The sequence below is a fragment of the Mus musculus genome, chromosome 9 (assembly GCF_000001635.26).
Source record: "Mus musculus strain C57BL/6J chromosome 9, GRCm38.p6 C57BL/6J".
Taxonomy (NCBI): Eukaryota; Metazoa; Chordata; class Mammalia; order Rodentia; family Muridae; genus Mus; species Mus musculus.
In genome coordinates, this window is record NC_000075.6 from 66124021 (window position 1) to 66139420 (window position 15400).

Here is a 15400-nt window from a genome sequence, read left to right on the forward strand (position 1 = left end):
AGAAACAAAAGCTTTCTGATCCGTGTAATCTATTTCTCTCAACCAGCATTTGCCCTGATTCCTGGAGAGATCAAAGGAGTCACAACCTAACTTCCATAAACTAGTATCCAGAATGGGCTTTTGGTAATGACCAGGAAGTGCTGGGTATAACAGGAGGATCAGTGGGCGGGTCATGGTCCTTCCTAGATCACGTTTCCACTTTCGGTGCAATAAAACAAGGGAACTGATGGTCTGCACCTCATTTTCTAATTTGTCATGTTTAAAGTCAGTCTGCCCAGGACACAACCAGCAGAAATGCCCGCTGAATCCTTGGGGTAACCACACCTCTGGGCCAGGGGACGGCCTAGGTTGCTCTTGGCTATTAAGGATCCGTGGTGAAGCCACCACACCCCTCGTCTCTTCCCGCCCGGGCTTGGGCAGCCAGGCTCTAGGGCTCGTTTCCTACTCAGGGCCCTGGAGTCCTGATTGCTGACACCGAGCGAAGATTTCCCACCAGGCCCACTATCTTCAAAGCCCTCGAACCCTTAATAAGGGTTCTCTTTTGGGGGGCTCTTTTCTGTCTGCTGCCCCAAGGATGGGAACTCACGGCTGCCGCGGCGCCAGTGAAAATATCCTCCCCCTCGGTGTCGCTGTCCCCAGCCTCGGGTTCTGACCCCCCGGCAGCCCCTTCCGACTCCGGATCCATGCCAGGGAAGGGCGGAGGGAGTCGCTCCGAAGCGCTACAGCCACCACCTCCTGACGCCATCTTCCTCCACCCGTGGCGGAAGCAGCAACAACAACTTTATAGACAGTGCCGCGAGCAAAGCGCTCCAGCCGTGTGAGGTGCGCGAGGGCCGTTATGGACCCAGAGGGACCATCGGGGCGGAACCTGGGGGAGGGACCTAGGGCGGGGCCTGGGCTGCTGCTCAGCCAATCCAAGCACTGAACCGCAAGGCTGCACTGGGGCGGGCCAAGTAGGCAGAGGAGGAGCTAGAGGCTGAGGAGTTCCTCCGGGTCTTTGTGCCCTGCATGGCTCTATCTGTCACGCTTCTAAGGTTCTGTTTGAATAAAGTCTGTGACTAACAATGTTTGAAAACCTCTGCATGCCACCTGCTCATGCCAAGCACAGTGTTCTCTGAGAGATTCAATAAATATTTTTGATTGAGGGCTGAAACGACTGCAGGAAGTTTTGCCACTTAGTTTTTGGACATTAATTCATTTAACATATACAGAGCATTCACTGTGAGCTTGGCACCTTACTGTGCGTTTCAAATACAAACACAAAAGCTCCTGGCTCACAGTTTAATGAGGCAGTCTTGTAAGTCAACAATTTAAACACACTCAGTGTTACAGTGTGCAACAATAAAAAGAAGTTATCGATTTTTTGAGAAGCCAGGCTTCACACAAAGGGGAGATTTCCGTGTATTAAATTCGGTCCTTAAGAATTTTGGGTTATAGCCGGGCGTGGTGACACGCCTTTAATCCCAGCCCTCGGGCGGCAGAAGCAGGTGGATTTCTGAGTTCAAGGCCAGGCTGGTCTACAGAGTGAGTTCCAGGACAGCCAGGGCTATACAGAGAAACCCTGCCTCGAAAAAAAAAAAAGTTCCCGGAACTTAATCACAGGTTGGTGAGTCGAAGTCAACTAGAGTTTAAAGATAACATAGGTTATGTTATCACGGACTAATTTGCAAGATGATCCTTTCAAGGAGCTGAAACCTGCCACTAACACCAACAGAGGTGGTTTGCTTTTCTGGTTGAAACCACCTTAGGCAGGCCTGAAATTCTGTGTCCAAAGCTGGCCTCAAACTCAATGCTCCTCCCTCGGCCTCCCAAGTGCTGGAATTACAGGCATGAGCCACCAGGCCTAGCAAAGTTGGCTGTTTACAACTGCAAACTCAACATTAGGGGTGGATTCCCTTACAGATAAAGTAAACTGCCTGAAGGTCAGGAGAGTGTCTTAGTTTGTAACTTTTATTCCTGCATACACATTGTGTATGGCAAATTAAGTGTCTAATAAATATTTGAGGTGGAAACACAATCAACTCTGTAACTGGCACCCATCACAGCCATGAACACACAAAAAAAAGGTTAAGAAATGCTTTTTTAGGATGTTCATCTCCGTTATCATTACTACATAGTGAACACAGATAAAGTTCTCTCGCTGTAATTTGGGTGGTGGTCGATAGAAATCCTCCCCATGGAGAGAAGCTGCACTAAACTAAGTTTCTAGGAGATAAGAAAACTAAGCCTTCCCTGTCCGTAGGCATGCCTATCAACATTGGTCTTCCAAAATAACCCCTTTCACCGCAAAGGAAATCCACTTCCGGCCTGGTCAGAAAGTAAGAAAAATTTGTTTGGAAGTGGCTTCCTCTGAGAAATAGCTGTAGAGTCTCCGTTCTAGAATATCTTCCAGTAGTAGTAACCTTGATCTCCTTTCCCCTACCTCTTTAGGATTCATCTTTAGTTCTTCCTAGGAACTGAGTGGGGCATTTGGTGACGTATAACAGTCCGTTACACGATCCTCTGGCTAAGACTACAAGCCCCATATACATTTCGCCGCCGCTCCGCTAACGCCCCTTAGACATCCCAGCATGCAATGCGCCTAACGGGCCGTAAGGATTTTTCTGTGCCTTCTAAATCGAGCAGAGCATCTTGGGACATGTAGTCTTTACAGCTAATTTCCCTAGGTCCTTCGCGTTGCAGTTTTGAGTCCCGCCTATTCTCTGCTCCCCTAAACCTTTACACATGTCTTGGTTTATTTGAAGACCAGGAAGTTCTCTCTCGAGGTCGGCTGCGGAAAGACGGTGGCTCGGTTGGGACAGTCGCCAGGGATGGCGGAACGTGAGGATGGAGCGAGTGTCTGGGCTGCTTTCCTGGACGCTGAGCAGGGTCCTATGGCTCTCAGGCTTTTCTGAGCACGGAGCTGCCTGGCAGCCCCGGATCATGGAAGAGAAAGCGCTAGAAGTTTATGGTAATTTACCCAGGGCACTATTTGACGGTGTTTGAGAGGCGGCATTGGAGAGGGGGTGGAGGAGGGCCTCACCCTTGGGCTGGAGTGGACCCTTGGGGTTTTTACCAGACTTAGAGGGAAGCATGTTCTTCCGGGTCCTAAGTCACACAGCAATGTCGGGCTATTTCTAAACCTGGAGCGAAATTGAGCCAGGAACTCATAAACGCTTTGTTACCCTGGACTGCCTACAGCTCTAGGGACAGTGTCAAGGGATGTGGGCAGAATGAGCCTACAGTGATCAAGAAGCAAAGCATGCCGAAGATTTCACTACTCAAGAGTCTTTCCTTCTTTAGTTCCTGGACTTGCGTTCCTCCCGCCATAACTGAGGTCACTGTTTGGTAATGGCCGAGTTGGGGACTGGCCCAAGGTCATAGCAACTCTCTTGTGTGACAGAATCAATAGGAAGTGAAGAGGTAGGGATAGATATCTCAGCGAGAGGCTTTAAATTTACAATTTTCTTACACAGTTAAGTGTGTTCGTGTATTCACTCAGAGACTCTCCACTTTGAGGGACTGTCTTCATTGTACAGATGGGGAGTGGGTTGTTTAACAAGTACCCAGAGGGTCATATTGTCAGTAAGAAACAGAAAAAACCAAACTTGTGATTGAAAATGTAATGCTTGTTCGTGTTTCTCTCTCTCTCTCTCTCTCTCTCTCTCCTCCCCCACCTCCCTCCCTCCCTCTTTCCTTCTCCACTCTTGACCCTACCTCCCCAGCCCCTCTCTTCCCTCCGTTGACCATTTGTAGTATTATTTATCAGGATTGGGGAGAAAATCCAGAGTCTCATACAAATTAGGTGTGTTCCACCACTAGCCCTATTTTTTTGAAAACAAAAAGGCCAAGATGTAGCACTAAGAGAGATGCTCCTACAGATACAGTTTAGGTGGAATTATAGGCCAGGAAGAAGGATTCCAAAGATGGAATGGCCCGGGAGCTAATCAGGTTCCCTTATCTCTTGGTAGAGAGGCAAGGCTGACTTAACCCCAGGCAGAAGATAATTGCTACTGTACTATCTCCACAAAACATTCCCATCCTACCATACCTCTGCATATAGCGTCTGGAAACTTCCGGGGACCAGAAATACAACTCTTCAAGAGAGATGATTCTAGTCCTCAAGTTTGCATTGAATGACACCCACTTATGCAAAAATACAAAATGCAGTCAGAGGTCATGAGCTTAAGTAGGAGGTATGGAGACGCAGAGGAAAGAGAAATTGACTAGAAACATCTGTGATGATGTTAGACAGTTACTTGGGTAGGTCTTGAAGAGTAGTTTGGATATGTCAGAGGTCGCATACGCTGAAGAAACTAGAGTAAAATATGGAGATGAGAAGACAGAATTGGCTATCCAGAAGGAGGCACCTGATGGTGACTGCAGGTGGAGGTGTGGTAGGCTGTTTCTTTAGACTGTAGACTGGAATTGAATACTGAAGTTTCAAATCACTTTTATTACATTTAGTTACTTTGTGCATGTTTGCACATACACATGCAAGTCATAGTGCAAATATGGAAGTCAGAGGACAACTTGCTGGCGTTAGATTTCTCCTTCCAGCAAGTGGCTCCTGGGGATGGAAACCCAGGAGGTTAGGCTTATTTGGTGGCAGGCCCCTTTTCCCACTGAATCATCTCGCAACCACCACCACCACCCATTGAAACTTTTAAATATAAATGAATCATCTTTTTAAGTATTAAAAAAGAGGTTTGTTTGTTTGTTTGTTTTTAATTTTAAGTCTGTGTGTGTCCATGGAGGCCAGAAGTGTTGGGTCTCCCTGAAGCTGGAGTTACAGGAGGTTGTGTATTGCCAGTTGTGGGTGCTGAGAACTGATTTTAAGTCCTCTGGAAGAGCAGACCTTCATGTCAATACAGAGCAACAAAAACTTAGTTGTGGGTGAGAGGAAATTAGGAGAGTAATGTGAGAACAAGCTTGATATCTTTTTAAAAAAATCAAACTTCTCAAATCACTAGAAAGCTAGAGGTGTTCAGTAAGGGGTAAGAGGTGAGGTTTAATTTCAGGATTTAGTAGTGTTCAAAGACTATAATACAGCTTTTACAAATGAAGCTTAGAAGGAGAAGCCGAGGAGAGGAGGGGGGAAACCCTGCTTTTCCAATCCGGTAATAACCTGCTACATGAAGGGGAAGTTTATCCTCTTTCCTATCTGCATTTTCTTTTTCTTTTCTTTTTTTTTAGTTTTTTGAGACAGAGTTTTTTGGTTTTTCGAGACAGTGTTTCTCTTTGTAGCCCTGGCTGTCCTGGAACTCACTCTGTAGACCAGGCTGGCCTTGAACTCAGAAATCTGCCTGCCTCTGCCTCTCGAGTGCTAGGATTAAAGGCGTGCGCCACCATGCCCAGCTCCTATCTGCATTTTCAAATGTCCTATTTTATTGGTAAGGCCAGAAGACAGTCTAGGGAAGGAAAGTTTGATGGATTTATTTTCCTGGCTGCTTTTTAGGTCTCTGGGTAAGGTATGAGTAGTAGAACAGACCCCAGGCTCCTGAGAACACCAGACCCACTCACCTGAAATCCTGCTTCTCTCCCCTGCCCTCCCTTTATCACTCTCCTTTTTATTCTATTTTATTTTCCTCTGTGAGCTTGAGGCAGGACAACCTCGTGTCCTTGCCACCGACCTCCTTGAGGTCCAGCCTTCTTAATCCCCTTGTCTTCTGCTTCCTTTCACCCAGCTCCATTCACAGTGTGATTTCCCTTCTGTCAACCTTCCATTTGAACTAAAAACCGTACTCAAATGTCCCTAAGCTTTGTCAAGATTCTAAAGCCTCTGCTCCACCCTCCTGCCAAGGCTTTTGGGGTGCATTCTCTGATCTGTTGGCTCCCCACTTTGCACCTCTCTACCGAACTGCTTTCTTATAAGTGACTTGTTGAATAACAAATCCAAGACCACTTTAGCCTGAGTTGTCCTGTAGTGTTTAATGTTGGCCACCTCTGGCTTTCCTTTTCTGATTCTTTTTGCTTTGCTTTTCATGCTGGCCTTTTTTTCTTTTTGAGAGTCTTACTATGTAGCCCGGGATAGCCTTGAGTTCAAATTCTCTCACTTGTGTTGTTCTGTAGCCTTTGCTATGGTTAAACACTTCTCCTTTCCCTTCTCTGTTCTTCTTTGCTTTTCCATTTTGAGATAGGGACTCAGTGTGTAGCCTAGAATGGCCCAGAAGTGAAGATTTTCATCCTTCAGCCCCCCAAGTGCCAGGATTATAGCCCTGTGCCACCACAGCCAACTTTTCAAGGATCCATTTGTGGATTTCCTTCCCTCTATACCAAGGAGCCTCAAACTAGGCTGCCTATAAGAATAACCTGAGAGTGCTCAACAGTTAAGAGCATTTGCTGCTGTTGCAGAGGTCCAGGGTTCGATTCCTGGCACCAACTTGGTGGCTCACAACTATCCTAACTTCCAGTTCCAGGGAATCTGAAGCCTTTTTCAGATGTCTGTAGGCACCAGGCACATGTAGACAAACATTCTTAACATAAAGATAACAACAACAACAACAAAGTTTTAAGAAAATAATCTGAGGAGTTTTAAGAAGTCTAGCTGTTCGGGCCATGCTTTAACCAGCTAAGTTAGACTGCCTAGGATAGGGCCCAGACAATGTTTTTTTTTTTTGTTTCAAGGCATTCATGGTAACTGCAATATCCAAATATCCAGCCAAGTGCTTTTTTTTTTTTTTTTTTTGAGACAGGGTTTCTCTGTGTAACCTTGGCTGTCCTGGAACTCACTCTGTAGACCAGGCTGACCTCGAACTCAGAAATTCACCTGCCTCTGCCTCCCAAGCGCTGGGATTAAAGACGTGCACCACCACGCCCGGTGAGCCAAGTACTTCTTGATGGATTCTGTGAGTTCAATAACCACTCTAGCCTTGGTGTGCACTTGGTGTGCACTATACAACTGTTCAACTTTGCTAGAACATTTCATTGTTTGAAGCACCTCCACAAACACTGCATATGAAACTGAGCTAATTTTCTATGAGTCTGTCTACCATGTGGGTCTGAGAGATGGAACTCATGTCTTCAGGCTTGGCTAAAGCACGGTGTCTTCCCCAGCCAGCCTCTATCCCCACCCCCTTTTAATCTTAATACTGTTCTTCCAAATACTTGAGCTTAAAATCTGAGTCATCAGCCGGGCGGTGGTGGCCCACGCCTTTAATCCCAGCACTTGGGAGGCAGAGGCAGGTGGATTTCTGAGTTCTAGGTCAGCCTGGTCTACAGAGTGAGTTCCAGGACAGCCAGGACTACACAGAGAAACCCTGTCTCAAAAAAACCAAATAAATAAATAAATAAATAAATAAATAAATAAATCTGAGTCCTCTCCCTCCTCTCTGTATGCTTGTCTTCTGGATGCAGAGAGTTGCCACATGTTAGTTCCTGTGAAACAAGGAACTTAGTTACAGCCAGGACTACACAGAGAAACCCTGTCTCAAAAAAACCAAATAAATAAATAAATAAATAAATAAATAAATCTGAGTCCTCTCCCTCCTCTCTGTATGCTTGTCTTCTGGATGCAGAGAGTTGCCACATGTTAGTTCCTGTGAAACAAGGAACTTAGTTGCTTGTCCTGTCTCTGTCCCTGTTGTCATCTGCTGATTTTAAGCCGAGCTTCTCAGTGGCCGTCTCTAGCTCTTCTCTTTGGTTCTGGTTCTTGCAGCTAGTGTGAGTAAATTAGCAGTTGACTGTACCCCACTGCCCTTCCTACTTCCTTATTCTAAATCTCCTGAGGAATCCCTATTGCCTGTGGCTAGTTGTGAAATACCCTGGTGGTTGGGCCCCACCCTTCTTCTCTGCTCTTTCCTTTGCTGGAAACAAGCCAAGGAAGCCCCTGATGGTTCTTTCCTTCTGTCTTAAGGGGATGCTGTTCATTTTCAAAGGCTTAATCCCACCTTCTCTCCAACCAAGACTCCTCTAGGGCTCCCTTCACATTCTCCCCATTCACAGTTCCCATGGTTTTGAATTAAGACTTGGATATGGACGAATAATGATCTAAGAAAATTGTTTTCTATTAGTAGAAATTTCTGTCAGATACTTGGGAGTTGCTGAAATATTTGATTAAAAGAAAATTAGGAGGACGGGTAGTGGTGGCGCACGCCTTTAATCTCAGCGCTCGGGAGGCAGAGGCAGGCAGATTTCTGAGTTTGAGGCTAGCCTGGTCTACAGAGTGAGTTCCAGGACAGCCAGGGCTATACAGAGAAACCCTGTCTCGAAAAAACAAAAGAAAAAAAAAGAAAAAAGAAAGTTAGGGCGGGGTGGTTGGGCCTGAAGAGATGGCTCCGCATTGGCTGTTCTTGCAGAGGACCTGTGTTCAGTTTCTTATGCACATGGCCACTCACAGCTGTCATTCCAGGGATCTTGAGGCCCTGGTCTGGCTTCTGTGGGCACTACATACACAGAATACACAGATATGTATGGAGGCAAAACATACACATTTGAAACTAGTCCGTGCTTCAATTGAGATAAGAATCCTCATCCTCACTTAGAATATTCACATTTTAATTTAATACCTTGTCTCTGATGCTTCTAGATTTGATTCGAACTATCCGGGACCCAGAAAAGCCCAATACTTTAGAAGAACTGGAAGTGGTCACAGAGAGTTGTGTGGAAGTTCAAGAAATAAATGAAGATGACTATTTGGTTATTATCAAGTTCACACCAACAGTACCTCATTGCTCTTTGGCAACTCTTATTGGTAAGGGTTGTGTGTGTGTGTGTGTGCATGTGTGTGTACATGGGTGCATGGGAATTCTAGTTTTTATTGGTAAATGTGTGTCTGTATGAATGCTTCTTACATTTTTAATTAAGTTTTTTGTGTATGGGTTGTTTTATCTGCATGTATGTCTGGGTACCATGTGCCAACAGAGACCTGCTAAGTCATCCCGACGGCAGTTAAATAAGTGGTTTTAAATATACTTTGTTTTAATTTTTTGCCTGGCTTGGCTTACCAGTGGCTTATTTTGGGGGGTAGGGTTAAAGACAGGGTTTCCTTTTGTAGCTCTGGCTGTCCTAGACCAAGCTGGCCTCAAACTCATAGAGATCCGCTGGCCTCTGCCTCAGAGTGCTTGGATTAAAGGTGTGCGCCACCATGCCTGTCTTCTGGTATTTTGTAAAGCTTAAGGGTCCGTCCATTATGCCTGAGTGCCAGCTGGCCCAGCAGAAAAGGCCTGGCCTTTGTGGTGCTCCTTTGTTCTGGTCAGTGCCAGCTCTGCTGTGGTACTACCACCAACAGTCACCTTACACTGTGACCTTGGTTCACCATGTATAGAATGACCCAGTTCCCTGGATTTACTGGGGCAGGCATGAAACTCTATTTCCTCATGGTGCCAAGGTCACAGGAGACCCACACTGGGTGGATGCAGTTTGAACTTTATGGTTTTTCTAGAGCCAGTAAGAAGGGATACAAAGATAATGAAGATTTTTCCCCCATCATAGGGCTGTGCCTAAGAGTAAAGCTTCAGCGGTGTCTGCCGTTCAAACACAAGGTAAGAAGCTTGCTTCCGCCTCACACCCAGGGCCTCACGTGAGCCTCACATACCTGCCGCAGAGCCCCGTCCCTGCTCCAGCTTGACTTGTGACACCTATTAAGGTGTAATTCACACATCATATAAGCCACCTGAAGTAGATAGCTGAGTAGTCTCTGATAACTCCTGCAGGGTTCTGCAGCCATCTCTGAATCACTGTTGAACACTTGCATCCCCTGCATCCTGCATGCAGTCAAGTACGGTAAGACATGAGTAACGCCACCACTTGGGAGGTTAAGAGAGGATGGTAGCCTGGGCTACACAGCCAGATCCTGTATCAAAAATGGAGAGAGAGAGAGAGAGAGAGAGAGGGAGAGAGAGAGAGAGAGAGAGAGAGAGAGAGAGGGAAGGAGGGGGCAGCCCTGATTTGCTAATAAGTAGTCTCTCTGTGCTTACAGCATGCTCTTCTCTGCTTCTCTGTACAGAACAACCATCTATTTCCAGTCTCCATAATTTGGGATATTTCATTTTAATGAAATTAGACAGTGTGTGGATTCCTTGACTTACTATGTTTTTAGTGTTGATGTTTTAAAGTGTGTGTTTTATTCTTAGGTAGTGTCATATAATAATATCCAATTAAATGGAGAGACCTTGTTTAATTTTGCTTTCTTACCAGTTTTTAGACATTTGAGTTGTTCCCACTTTTTGTTAAAATGGAGTTTTGGGGCTGAGGAGATGGCTCAGTGGTTAAGTGTGGTTGCTCTTGCAGAGGACCTGAGTTCAATTCCCAGCGTCCACATGGTGGCTCCCAATCATCTATAACTTTAGTTCTTCTTTTGACTTCAATTGGCACATACATGGTACACATACATACATGCAGGTAAAACATTTATACACATTAAATAAATTATATGTATAATAAATTGTATATAATAATCATATATAAATAAATAATATATATATTATTGTTTCCAGTAATACCCTTTATGGTGGTAGTGTTCCCTCCCCTTCCTGCCTTCCCCCAGTAATGGTTCTCAGTAGTTACTTCATTTAGGCAGGAGTAGTTCCTTGCTCTTATCTTTCATGATTTTGATTTGTTGTTGTTGAGACAGGATCTCATTATGTAGCCCAGGCTGGCCTTGAGTTTGAGGCTATTCTCCTGCCTTAGCTTTCCAAGTGCTGGCACTGGCATTATTAGCATCTGTCAGCACACCTAGAGATCTTGACACTTGTGAAGAGTGTAGATATTTTATAGATTCTGTCTCAAATTGGGTTTTCAGATGATTCATGATTAGATTGTTATTCATTTTTGGTAAGAAAACAGAACAAATATGTTTTTCCTACATAGCATGAAGAAGCTATAGTTTTAGTTTGTCCCATCACAGCAGCCATACTATTAACTATTTGGTTATACTGAGGTATATTATTAATTCACATAGGAGCAGGGGAGTAAATGCTTGAGTCTTTATCTCTGCTTGTTGGCCTCTTTTTTTTTTTTTCTCCCGAGAAAGGGTCTTACTGCAGCTCTAGCTGTTCTAGAATTCTCTGAGTAGATCAGGCTGGCCTCGAACTCACAGAGACACCTGCTGCTGCCTCCCAAGTGCTAAGATTACAAGGCTTCTGCCATTGTGTCCAGCCTGTGGCTATTTCAGAATAGTGAGTCAGTAGTGAGTCCTGTAAATTCTCACCAGAGTTAAGCATTTGTTTTTCATGGAGTTTTGTGCTAGTGGAGGAATCGGGATAGTGGTCTTTTTAATTGTGTCTTTGTATGAGTGAGAGTAGTGTGTTTGCCATGGAACATGTTTGGAGTCCATTTTCTCTGTCCACTGTGGTATTGAATTCAGTCACCAGGCTTGTATGGCAAGCACTTCTACGTACTGAGCCGTCTCACCAGCCGAGTTTTGTGGTTTTAAAAGAAACTGAACTAAGTGGGGCGTGGTGTGCACATCTTTGATCCCAGCACTTGGATCTCTGAGTTTGAGGCTGGCCTGGTCTACAAAGTAAGTTCCAGGGTGCCCAGGGCTGTTACACAGAGAAACCTTGACTTGAAAAGCTGAGAGAGAGACAGACAGACAGGCAGACAGACAGGTAGGTACACAGAGAGAGAGAGAGAGAGACAGAGACAGAGACAGAGACAGAGACAGAGACAGAGACTCTGAGTTGAACTAGACGGTCTCTAAGGTCCCTATTAGCTATAATTGTTCTGTTTTCCTCTTGAAAACTCTTGATCTCTGGGCCGACTCTGTGCTGCCCTCTGCACAGGCTGGCTTTGGCCTCAGCCTCAGCCACAGGATTTGCAGCAGTTTTGTGGTTGTATCAAAAGCTCTTGTACTTAGGAGTTGACTAATTTGTGGAGTTAACAGGGCTAGACAAGACGGCTTTACTGGTGTTACACCTGGGAATAAACTAAGGCAGATAACAGGAAAAGGGGGATGCTCTCGTAGGCAAGAACCTATATATTTGTCTCATTTTTGTCAAGCAGTAACTTCGTGTGTGTTTGTGTATAAAATATGCATAAGAGAAAAAATGTGTTTGTGTGTGTAGAAGTGAGGAAGAAGAAAGGACACACTAGGTTGCTGGTGTGGTGCCCCAGGGAGATGGGACAGAAGGCAGATCAAATAATGATTTGAGAAGAGGGTGAGGGTAGGGCAGAGATCACGTGAGATCTGTATGATTCATACAGAAATCCAAGGGCACGCCCCCTGCAGGTCAGTTGGTGGAAATGCTTCAGTTCCATCCTGTTAGGTCTCTGATGTTCCCCACCCCGGTTCCCCATCCTGGGTCTGCCCTCCACACCTCTGGATGCTGCTGATGTTTTGCTTCTGTCTCTCTTCTCTCCAGTTGGAAATCTACATTTCTGAAGGAACTCACTCGACAGAAGAAGACAGTAAGTGAAGATGGCTTCAGCTAATACTTTTGTCTTGGGTACTAGGTTGTCAGCCAACTAGCCCAGCTGATATACTGGGGTGCCCTGCAAAAAAGAGGGGACACCACAGTTATGCTCTTCCTTCACAGGTTGGGAAGCCCAGGCATTTAAAGGAAGTCATTTTGTAAACTGGTTCTGATGGCAGGCTACATACAGATCCATAAACATGTCCAGCTCCAGAGACGTTGAGCTAGGAAGCCTTGGTTCTTCTCTAACAGCCCCTTAGCTGTGTGCAAAGTTGAAACCAAGAATCTCGAAAGTCATGTGTTAGGGAATCTTCGGGGGTGGGGGTGGTAATGGGGGGTGGTCTGGGTCAATGTGGTAGCACAGGAGTGGGGGTGACCCCTCCTCTGTAGAGAGAATACAACCAATAGTCATTTGAAAATTGAAGATGTGGGATTATAAAACAGCAAATGACAAAATGTTTCCTCATTAATTATGTGGTACATGGAAAACAGAATTTTGTACAAATGATGGGAAACAAGGGAAGAGAAAAACACTGGAAGTGCTTGCTTCCTGCCAGGCTCGATGGCACACGCCTTCAGTACCAGCACTCAGGAGGCAGGGACTGGCAGGTCTGAATTTGAAGCCAGCCTGGTCTGCAGAGTGACTTCCAGACCAGTCACGATTGCACAGTGAGCCTTTGTCTCAAATAAATAGTAAAAGTGCTCGTGTGTTAGCATCACTAAATAGATTGAAAAGGTAGAGAAGAGCAGAGGAGGAGAGAACGGGAGGTAATGGGTGAGGTGAGAGAAGACAGTAAGCCCTGAGAGCAAGCTGTAAGTGGAGAGGCGAGGGAGGACACTCGCCGGTCCAGAGGGGCAGCCTGCCAGCCTGTCCTAGAAGCCTGTTAGGTACTGTGGGAGAACAATGAAAATCATGCCCTAGTTTTTATAGTTCTCTGGGGGATAAATGCTCCAAACCTCCTAAGCTGAGGAATTTTATCTCTCACTTTATTTATTTACTTACTGTGTGTGTTTTGCTTGCATGCATGTCTGCATTCATGCCTCCAGTGCCCTTAGAGGCCAGAGGAGGACATCAGATTCCCTGGAACTGGGGTTATTAGCTGCCATGTAGGTTTTGGGAATCACAGCCAGGTCTCCTGGAAAAGCGGCCAGTGCTCTTAACTTCTGAGCCACCTTTTCAGCCCTCACTTTATTTATTTTATTTACTTCGTATAAAGCTAGGGATTGAACCCAGGGCTTCAAATGTGCAAGGCAAGAGCTGTTCCACTGAGCTATATTCCCAGTCCATTTTATTTATTTGGTTTGTTTGTTTATTTGTTTATGAACTTGGTCTCACTGTGTACACCAGGCTGGCCTAGAACTCATAGAGTTCTGTCTGCCTTTGACCCCTGAGTGCTGGGTAAAGGCAGGCACCACTATGCCTGGCCAGACATTTAGAATTTTTGCCATGTAACCAGCACTATAGTTAAACAAACAGGGCTAAATGGGAAAAGCAGCAGTTTTGAATGTCACTCTGAATGTAACTGTATAGAAATGTGTGTATTGATGATGCCCAGAAAGAAATCAAAATTGCAGTTGGTTGTAGAGTGGAGCGCGAGAGAGTATTTTTCTCTTGAGACGGCTTTCAGGACCTTAGTCATTGCATTAGGATGGATTAGTTAAAAGCACTTGCTGTTCTTCCCAAGGACTGGGGTTCAGTGTCCAGGACCCACATCAGGCAGCTCACAATCACTCAGAGCTTCAGCCCCAGGGGATCCAGTGCCCTATTCTGGCCTCCATATACACTTGTGAGCAGTGCATGTGTGTGTGTGTGTGTGTGTGTGTGTGTGTATGCCCAAGGGAAAAAAATCTTAATAAACTGTATGATGAGTTAGCTGTAAGTTCTCAAGGAGTTAAATGCTTTGCTTTAGCAGGCTGGAAAAATGCTGCTGACTGACCTCTCTGTCAGCACAGTTCTGTTAACTTTTGTCCTTGTGTTTTGCAGTCAACAAGCAGATAAATGACAAAGAGCGAGTGGCAGCTGCAATGGAGAACCCCAACCTTCGGGAAATCGTGGAACAGTGCGTCCTCGAGCCGGACTGACCCCTCCCTAAGAGCCAGTGGCTTAGAAGTGTTGGATCTGCTAGTTTCAATCCTTTGTAAGATGTAGAGGACACATGTTGACTAGATAGGTGATTTGTACCTCAGAGCTTTTTTTGTTTTTTGTTTTTTCGAGACAAGGTTTCTCTGTGTGGCCCTGGCTGTCCTGGAACTTGTTCTGTTGACCAGGCTGGCCTTGAACTCAGAGATCCACCTGGCTCTGTCTCCCAAATGCTGGGATTAAAGGTGTACACCACCACTGCCTGGCCTTCAGAGCATCTTTTAAGAGGATTCTTTCTGAGCAAATTTCAGTTATGAGGTAGATTCTAATTGTTCAATGAGTAACATTCTCAGGATTTCTAACTCAAGTGATCAGACAGAAAATATTTTCTAGTTATTATGTGTAAAATGTTACTATTTTTCTGATGACCATTCTGATACAACTGCTTTTCATGTCAAATATCTACTGTGCCCAAATGTATTTGATTTAAACCATTCTAAAATAAATATGACACGATTCTTTTAATGGCTCACCTTAGGTTTTTACTGAATTATAAATTCTAATGTAAACGTGAACTTTTAACAGGCATCTCCATAGCTGTGTTCTCTGATTATTGTGTAGAGTGAGGTCTAAGAATGGAAAGGTGAGGCCTGCTTTCCCTTTGGGAGAATGCTGGACCCATGCATTTAGAGTTGAGGGTCAGATGACTTATCTAGTTTTAACTAGTTTATTTTATGTGTATGATTGTTTTGCCTGCATGTATATATGTGTACCACATGCTTGCCTGAGGAGTTCAGAAGAAGGGATCAAATCCCCTGGAACTAGAATTACAGTTGTTAGTTGCCATGTAGGTGCTGGGATCGAACCTAGGTCGTTTGGAAGAGCAGTGTAGGTGGGTGCTCTTAGCCACTCAACAACCATCCATCTCTCCAGCTTCATAGTCACAGTTTTAAAGGAGTCTCCTCAAGAAGAGCGGAGGATCTAGCAC

At 45.1% G+C, this 15400-nt stretch overlaps 2 protein-coding genes across 4 annotated transcripts in view; one reads left to right on the plus strand and one right to left on the minus strand.

Annotated features, from left to right (window-relative positions):
* Snx1 (sorting nexin 1) overlaps positions 1-866 on the minus strand; it is a 36760-nt gene extending 35894 nt beyond the window's left edge. Inside the window, exon 1 of the mRNA NM_019727.2 lies at positions 587-866. Within this exon, the coding sequence (NP_062701.2) occupies positions 587-745 (159 nt within the window). The 5' untranslated portion in view covers positions 746-866. The remainder of the gene's footprint in view (positions 1-586) is intronic.
* A 1709-nt stretch (positions 867-2575) lies between these two features.
* Ciao2a (cytosolic iron-sulfur assembly component 2A) lies at positions 2576-14948 on the plus strand. 3 transcript variants are annotated; one of them, XM_011242805.2, is made up of 6 exons: positions 2576-2950; positions 8507-8671; positions 9412-9461; positions 9633-9702; positions 12282-12327; positions 14317-14942. In XM_011242805.2, exons 1-5 carry the CDS (start codon positions 2827-2829, stop codon positions 12299-12301), a joined length of 429 nt encoding a protein of 142 aa, XP_011241107.1. In that variant the 5' UTR covers positions 2576-2826; the 3' UTR covers positions 12302-12327; positions 14317-14942. The 3 variants fall into 3 exon arrangements, with proteins under 3 accessions (XP_011241107.1, NP_080911.1, NP_001346139.1); NM_026635.3 differs by lacking the exon at positions 9633-9702 and having other exon boundaries at positions 2591-2950; positions 14317-14948; NM_001359210.1 differs by lacking the exons at positions 9412-9461; positions 9633-9702 and having other exon boundaries at positions 2591-2950; positions 14317-14948.
* Positions 14949-15400: the final 452 nt, after the last annotated feature.